At 40.1% G+C, this 8,890-nt stretch overlaps 1 protein-coding gene across 1 annotated transcript in view; it reads right to left on the bottom strand.

The window, feature by feature from the left end:
* Positions 1–758: 758 nt before the first annotated feature.
* LOC308671429 (E3 ubiquitin-protein ligase DTX4-like) overlaps positions 759–8,890 on the bottom strand; it is a gene marked incomplete at its 5' end in the record, with an annotated part of 8,507 nt that continues 375 nt past the window's right edge. The window contains 4 exons of the mRNA XM_081333604.1: positions 759–3,478; positions 4,527–4,616; positions 5,068–5,229; positions 8,064–8,216. Coding sequence (XP_081189730.1) covers positions 3,245–3,478; positions 4,527–4,616; positions 5,068–5,229; positions 8,064–8,216 — 639 coding nt within the window. The 3' untranslated portion in view covers positions 759–3,244. The remainder of the gene's footprint in view (positions 3,479–4,526; positions 4,617–5,067; positions 5,230–8,063; positions 8,217–8,890) is intronic.

Below are 8,890 nucleotides of genomic sequence, written 5' to 3' on the forward strand. Positions count from 1 at the left end.
GGCATATTGTGTTCTTGTGAAGGAAGCAAATAGAATGTAATATAATTCCAAGTTGTATGAAATGCCTTAAAAGATATTTAAAAAAGCAAAAGTAAACAAAAATTCAAGCCAGCCTCTTTTGATCTGGTACCTCAGTTGGATTTTGTTTGTATATGACCCAGTTCTGGCCAACCTTTGATACTGTAATCACTGCACAAGAGACAAATGCTCTGCAAGCCCAGATTTCTCCAGCATTACAACTTTAGCTTGAGGAGAAAGAGGTGCTTTAATTTCTGCTAATTGTGCAGTAACGGAAAAACTCAGGAAAGCCTTATACAATCCTGGACAATGAACTTCTCTATAAATACGTTCCAAGTTTATTTATAACTCAATTGATTTTTGTTTTTTCTCATTCCCATCATTTTCTGACATTGAAATGGGACATTTTGGTTTATCCCCAAATGATTGTATTCTACTACACAGTTTAGGACTGCTCGGTTGCTAATTGTAGTAAACAACTGTTGTTGGTTTCTCCTTGAACAGATTCTCCAACATTTATTGTGATTGAAAAAATGCCCCCCTCAGCCCGCCCCTCCCCCCCCGCCCAGTGCTCCAGGCAGATAAAATGTACACATTCACTTTTGAAACCAAAGAAAAAATAAACAACAGACAGAAGCACAGACTTAGAAAAGACAAACACAAAACATTATTCAAACTGGCAGTGGTATTTTCCTTTTATTGTTACACCCCAAGGGTGCCATCCTCAAGCAAGGCAACAAACTAAGAGACGGGCAAAACGCACCGTTCACAAACAACAAACAATATACAATATGGCTCCCATATCCCGCCCTCCCACTCCCTATCCCACTACCAGCGCCCACACAATCTGCTTTGGGACTCCAAAATTGGAAACCAAAAACTATCATTCCTGATAAGAATGTTTCATCAGGTTGCTTATTCCCTACAATGCAATTTAAAAAAAAAATCTGGAGAGTTGAAAGAAGAAACCAGTCAGCCCAAACAATACAAAAGAAAAAAGCGAATTTACTCCCTTCCATTGGGAGATGCATCTGATGACAGGAAAATGTTCTTCCCAATGCTCTCCCTTATCTTGGAGATTAAGTTACAATATGAGGGAATGCCATGGTTATAGTGGAAATTTGGTGCAAGAGAGAGGTATGAAGAAAACTTGAAAGGGAAATTTGTTATTCTTGTCTTATTCTAAGACAAGATGTATGAAACTGCAAATCCCGCTGGGAAATGCCCTATTCATTTATTCACTGCAAAAGGGATTTCAGTGTATGATGGATGCTTCCGAACTATTGATAGCCCTTTTTTACTATTACTATGGTGAAGATTTAAGAACTTAATGTTAGGAGAAGAGAACTGGGAAAAGAACAAGCAGGATATGGTTTTAACTTCTGTATCAGGGTACCCCAAAAGAGGAGACCAATACATACTTTCACTTTTCCAAAGAAATCAAGCATATATGAGTGTGTTTCCAACTTCTTGGGAAAAAATACCAATAAAAATGAGAACTTTGGGAGCTCCTAAATATTTACACGCTGCAGTCTTATCCTCGTGTGACCTCTGTGCTCTTACATATATCTACTGTTACCCACTTGGATAAACATATGAGCAGCTCCACAAAGAAGCTCATTTCTTTTATGCTTTCACCTGAGCCTACTTCACTGGCTGAGATCTTTATAGTGCCTCAAGACTAATGGAAATGAATGAGGTAAGGAGTGAGGGATACGCAAATCAAATATACATAGGTATACATATAGATCTATTGATAACAGTATTCATATCCTGCCTGGCCCAATCACCAAACTCATGCTTTTAACCCTGGCATAGCCCTTTGAAAATGGTGGGGTGGGGATCTTATTTTAATACTATGGTAATCATTAGCAATGGCAGTTCTTAGCCTCCAGGTCTAACTGTAAGTACCACTGTGTTACACGTTCCACCCTCAAAAGTCGCTTTCTCATTCATTACAAATACATACATACATACACCCACACACAATATATGTGACAAATCCCCCAAACATGAGGTAAATAAATTCAAATCAGTATCCGGGGACTCCCCCATAGAGAAGGTTCAAAGAACCCACCATGAACTGAGGGGACAAAGACAGGAAGCGTCTTTCCCTCACTGCCCCCTCATCTGTGTTGATTCTAACCCTCAACAGAAACGGATCAGACGTAGGACAACCTCCCCAATGATGCAATTCACAAACAAAACTGGGACATACAGCTCAGCATTGATCTGGAAAGTCAGTCGATGCGATCTGACCCAGAGGGCTAGTCGGCACTGCAGCCAAAGCCCAGGTGGATCCAGCACACCTAGCTACAAGACCAAAAACAAGGCTTGACTTTGGAGACTGGCATAACCCAAGAGATTTACTGCCCCTGTTTCACATTCCATTCAAATACTAACTGCAATTAATTCATTCTGTCCTCATCCACTCTGAAGTGGGCCGCAGAGTTTTGGCATGCATTGACCCAGTTTGGAATGCATTCAAGAGAACGAATTTCCAATCTACTCCACTAAAGAGCAATAAGCAGGCCTCCTGCTCAACTACCTTGGATGGGAACTATAGACGCAGCCTCTCAACAAAGGAAGCTGGCAGGGAGTGAAGTACTAGACTGGCAAACAGTATATATCATGACTCGCACTGAGCCCATGACACGAAAGCAGCAGAGACATGACAACATGGAACCAGGCACCTAGCTGGGTAAGAAAGAAGGGAAAAAAACATGAGAGGGCTGCTTTCAATCTTCTGCACCTCTGAAACAAAGCCGTATTTTTTGACTTGCACATGATTCTGCCATTCCAAGCTGTCTGCTCCCCACAGCCATCCCTCACTGTTCATGGACAGAAAATGCTACCGCATCCCAGAGAGGGCCAAAACCCGGTTTTCGAGATACAAAGCTAAAATAGCTATGGGTACTAAGGTTAATATAACCTCAGGCCTCAACAGGACACTCCTCCTCATGCTGAAGAGGAACACAAAAACCTTCCCAGGTTTGCTTTTTATACGTCAGGTGCTGTGGGCCGCATAGGAGAATGGGCTGGGAGTCCCTCATTTAAGCAAGCCCACTGCTGCATAGCCACAGCTGAGCCTTTTAAGAGGCCTGCAGCAGGAAGATGAGAGGGCAGAGCAGGCACAATGGAAGAGGGAGGAGCTTGACCCATGCACAAGCTGCTATACTTGTCGCTCCTCCCTTGGACAAAGTCCGTCCCCTTTCCTCTTACACTTTCAGTCCTTCTCCTGCATCATACTCTCCTCTGTAATGCCCTGAACTGCCAGCTCAGCAAGTACATTGTCTAGGTAGTTGGGATCAGGGTAGCCGTGGCCCGTGAGATTGGACCCAAATTCCGTCTTGTGGTGAATCTCATTCCAAATGACTGTATCCGATTCCCCAGTGGTGCTTGAAGTGCCTATGGCAAAGATCAGCCTTCGATCCCAGGCCACCAACAGCAGTTTCAGCACCTGCCAGAGGAAATGGACAAATATTAGAAGAGTTGGGTATCCAAATGGGAAGGGCCTTAGATCAGAGGTCCCCAACCTTTTGGGCATCAGGGACTGGTTCGGTGGAGAGAGGTTTTTCCGTGGACTGGAAGGTGAGTGGTTTCGTGTGCTGCCTGCATCTCGTGGATGGGGCTTTGTTTGTTTGTGCAGCCCAGTTGCTGGCATGCCATGGCCCAGTACTGGTCCACTGACTTGGGGTTGGGGACCCCTGGCTTAGCTCACACAAGCAAAATCACTTCTATTTTTTTTTCTACTGATGTTCTTGCAAAGATTTGGATTCTGATGCAAATCTACCCAAAGGATATGGATAAATTCCACAAGTACATTTGTACAATTGAGGTAACATTACGCGCACTAATAGAGGCTCCAACGCATTTACTGCTTCAAACTTTCTTCCAGTATTTTACACAGAAAGGAGGGGTTTTTTCCCCTCTTCCAAAAGGGGAATACTGCTGATAACATCAAGCACATTGAAAGGAGCATTCAATAGGGAAGATGTTGGATTAAGATCAAGGAGACCATGATATTTACGGACTGGCTTTGAATTATTTACTCTCTCTTATTTTGAGGATAAAATTGGGAAGGCTACGGAGAAGAAAAAGAATCCCATATGACTCCCTGAACAATAATAGGAAAGGAACATGAGTGAAACTACAAGCCAACTCTCCCTAGGCAAATTGGATCCTCTTCTCCAATGCTAAGAAATAATTACTCTCAGTTGTGCGGGGAAGGGGGATACATGTGAGCAAAGGGTTGAACTGCAATTTCCATCACCTTCAACTACTCCATTGGTTAGAAACAACTAGAATACTGCAACCCTTCTTTTCTTTCTAGGCCTCTGTTTCCTTCACAGAATCCAAAGCAACATAAGCTACCGTTGTGTAAGTTGCTCAGAAGAAACCCTGTCAATGACAAACTTGTGCCCTAGACAGAATACACTGTTTTTGGCCACTAGATCTGTTCCAGAGACACATTTTTATATTTATTATAATATTAAGGTGCATTCTACCTTTCTGCCTCTTTCACTGTCTGGGAGGTAGCAGTGTCGAGGAAAACCCCGGGCAGTGAAACTCTTCCCAGGACTCGGATGCTCTGGTCCCTAGAAAGAACAGGAAATAATTATTACTTCTAGGTAAAAGACAATGCACATCCAACTGAGGCAACTATCATACAAATTAACTAAAATCTCTCTTTAGATGTGTCTAAAGAAAATTCAGCCTCAGCAGAAGAGGGCACTACCTCATTAAGACTGCAAGGGCTGAGAACTGAGTTGGCTTGGGATGGACTGGAGACTTCTAATCAATGCTTCGGCTAGTCTAAGAAACCAAAATCATCTTGGAAGAAGCTAATGGTTTCTATACTGCTTCCCAGAAAACTGAAAGATATTAGCATGAGGTCACCAGAAGAAGTTTGAAGGAGGCTTCACTTTTTACAGAAGGTTTACAGGAGGATAAAAAAAAAAACCTAGCTAAAATCTAAATACTCCATTGCCCACTATGGTCTTAGTTGCAAATACACTCCTCTTAAGACCCCTACCTAGGAATTCTCACCTGTATTCCTGGTGGAATGTTGTAGATTATTCGGATAGTCTTACAGTCAAGATGTCCCGGCAGTGAATGCGGGATGAGGTGATATTCCATTTTTCCAGGAGGCTGGGTGCCAGTCTTCACCCCATAGATGGTTTTGCAGGTTGGACACTGCAAACTCCCATCCTAAAAGAAAAGAATGTAAACAATAACACCAGCACAGAATAATAATAATAATAAAAAACCATCAAGATGATATTAAGTAATTATGCTACAAACACTGTAAAACAACTTAAGTGGTAAAGGAGTAACAGATAAGATCTCACTGTCCAGAATGCTTCATAACGTCATACATCCTCAAATTAAAAACAAAAACAAAACAGAAGTAGATTAAGGAAGATTGAAGACAAGGTCTCTCCTCTCTTAATTTGCATATTTAGCCCCTCTAAGCATTTTATTCAAACCACATATGTTAAGTTCTTCCAACCATAGTTTGCAGTTTTAAGCATAGAGTCAAGTTATCTTTGGAACTGTAGCACGAGAATATTTATTACTTTTAATAAGCAGTATGAGAACTGAATTTTTAAAAGGAGAGAAAAGATGTTACTTCAATAGTTAAGTCCACAATTTTATCACAGGTTCAGCAATGTTTTGAACTCAGCTGACAAGGAAAGCCTCTTTATTAGCCCAGGGAACAGCAGTGAACCTGCTAAAGCACTGGAAATACTATTAAATGGAGACTCAGAGACGGGTGTTTTTCTGTCCATGGACCCCAAATGGCAGCTGGTGAATTCTGCACTTTCAATTTAATTCTGAGTCAGGAAAAAACCAGACTCTTCCATTAAATTATCAGTATTTGCCTTTGATTTGAGTAAATTATTGACTAGGCTCACTACAATAGATCTTAGCAGCAAACAAGCAAAAGCCATAATTTGATTCTTTTTCTAATTTGTTCCTCTTAAAATAAGATAAACCTTGTCACTTTTTTTTGCAAACACATGGCACACATTAAAAATGAAATTCCGATGCCTGCTCTCAATATGTGTGTGTGTGTATACACATACATGCATACACACAGACACATATATACATAAATATATTATCCAAAAATAAAATACATTTTTAATTTTAGTGTCCACAACCGTAGTATCTGTAATTATTCCCAACAAGAAGAGTTGCGGACAAAACTTTATCCTTTGCTTGAAAATCTTGGACACTAAGCTGATGTTGAATTTAATCACGGCAGCAAGACTTTTAATAGGTCAGTATTGGAAGAAAGAGGAACTGCCGACTATAGAAGAATGGACTTTAAAGGTTTCCGACCTGGCAGAGATGGCAAAGATCTCGGCTTACTTGAAAGATCACTCGCAAGAACGTTATATTATGGAATGGAGAAAATGGGTTGAGTATATCCAGAACAAATATAGGGTTAAGAAGTTTCATGTAGCATTTGAATAAGTCTTCCTTCGCTTTTTCTTTCTTTATTTCCTTTTTTCCTTTCTTTTTTCTTTTCTATATATATTTAATATCATTAAGATTTGTATTATCCTGTATAAGCTAGAGAGTGATGGATTTTAGAGTTTATGGTTGTTAGTATATGGTTGTTTATGATTGTTTTTCTTTTCTATACCTTGTATTTAGCTCTGGGAAGTCGGGGGGGGGGGGAGGGGGGGAGGGGTAGGGAGGGAGGGAGAGGGGAGGGGCAGGGGGGACTGTTAAAGATAAACTGTATGTTAAAACTTTTCAATAAAAAAAAATACATTTTTAATTTTAATTTTAATCAAGAATAAAATAAGTCCAGGTCTGTGGTTTGCAGGATACATTATACTATGGCCAAAACAAAATAGGTTTAATGTGACACGTGATCCAACCCCCACGTATACGTGCTCAAAAACTGTGGTCTGATTGAAAGCACATCTGTAAAGGTATTGGGTGTGTGTGTGTGTTGTTTTGTTTTCTTAGTTAAGAGTTTATTTTTATTAATGCTTGTATTCCTGTACAAGCATTAGAAATGATCAAGAAAGATTTGGAAAGGTAGTTTAACAGGTATGACCCCCGAGGTAGCAAGCAAAAGACAGATAACAGGGCATTAAAAAAGTCAGGCCTTGTAAATGGAGCAATCTTTTAGTACTTTATTGTAGAGAAGGAATGTAGATACAGGGTGAAAGCAAAATTAAGGCACCAGCCTCAAGATCTGAATTTATGTGATTATTTTATTGTTAATATAGAATTTTGTGGGAGAGGGGTTGTCCTCTCTAGGCAAATGCAATTAATTACTCCTGACTGATAATGTATATTTTTCTCTACAATCCTTTGCAAATCTGTATTTGGCTGGGACTACAGTGATCACTGTTTCAGAGTATTTTAATTAAAAAAAACCCAATTTGCTTTGGATCTGTATTGCTTTGGTTCATTTTCCCATGGATAACTTTTTTCCATGACAACAGAAACAGAGGCTTTTTCATCCAATGCATTAATAATGAGATTTTTAGACTGATGTGCCATCACAGAATCATAACTCAGTAAGAGGGGAAATCAAAATACTATTTAAGAGATGGTGATCATTAGAATTTCTAAGCATGGGGAAATACGGCCATCTGTGTGATCTTAGCCAATTCAGGGAACCAATACGTATTATACCTCTGTTGTTTTCTCAGTTAAAATACAGTAAAAATCAACAATACAATTAAATATGAGCAGCACAAAGACTTTTCATACAGCATGTGCAACATTTCCTAGAGGAAGTCAAATAAATTATGATATGTATTTCCCCTACAGCTTATGGATATAACAAATTGGATGTGTTGAAGCTCCAACTTGTCCCTTGTGACTTCCTCCACTTTAAATGCAGAACAAAACACCATGAATGGCATGAAATCACAGTATCCCCCAAGAGACCTTTATTTTTAAATATGAAGACTGCTAGCTATTCAGCCTTGAATAAGGTTCATGATTTACCCAGTGTTTCCCCAGAGAATAGCAATACACCACAACTCTGCCTTCCTATCCCAGGAACACACCTTATTTCCATTGTTATACATGGCCACAAGGCAATGGAGGTGATACATGTGACCACATTTGGACAGTTTGCCCACCAATTCTGGCTTGACGACTGGTTGAGGCCCTTTGTAGCCTGAGGGAGCAGAGAGGCGTTCCATGCAAATAGTACAGTCCTGAAGAGAAGCGGGAAATTGTTAGGTGAGAAAGCATCAGAATCTTGGTCTACAGCAGTGTTTCTCAACCTTGATAACTTGAAGATGTGTGGACTTCAACTCCCAGAATTCTCCAGGCACTATGATGGCTGAGGAATTCTGGGAGTTGAAGTCCACAAGTCAGAAAAGGGCCAAGTTTGAAGACCCCTGATCTAAAGGAAGCATATCTGCCACTGCCATCCCCAACATTAAAATAAGAGGAAGCTACCCGTAGCAGTGAGGATATTGAATTGATCATCTAATTCAATATTATCTGCCTGATCTGAAGTGGTTCTACTCTTCTCAGTCTCAGCAAAATTCCTCTAAACATTTTGGCCTTCCCTGCATCTTCACTGTAAACCAAGGACAAACCGGGTTTCTCTGTATTTTATTAACCAAGCGTAATGGCTTCATGTTATGTGTGAATACAGTTAATGGTGGGTTCAAATCACACACTATACAAAGACCAAATTCACTGTGCTTAAGCTTAGTGCAATATAAATTTCGCCACTTTGGTATTCTGAGGAAACACCCACCAAAGAAATAAGCTACACAGCAATAGATAGTTAATCAGCATATTGTACCACTAATAGTTACAGTTTAATTTTTGCCCTGAAATCTGCATACTAAGCATATTGCTTCTGCATCAACAAATA

The sequence above is a fragment of the Vipera berus genome, assembly GCF_964194415.1.
Source record: "Vipera berus genome assembly, chromosome: 1".
Classification (NCBI taxonomy): domain Eukaryota; kingdom Metazoa; phylum Chordata; class Lepidosauria; order Squamata; family Viperidae; genus Vipera; species Vipera berus.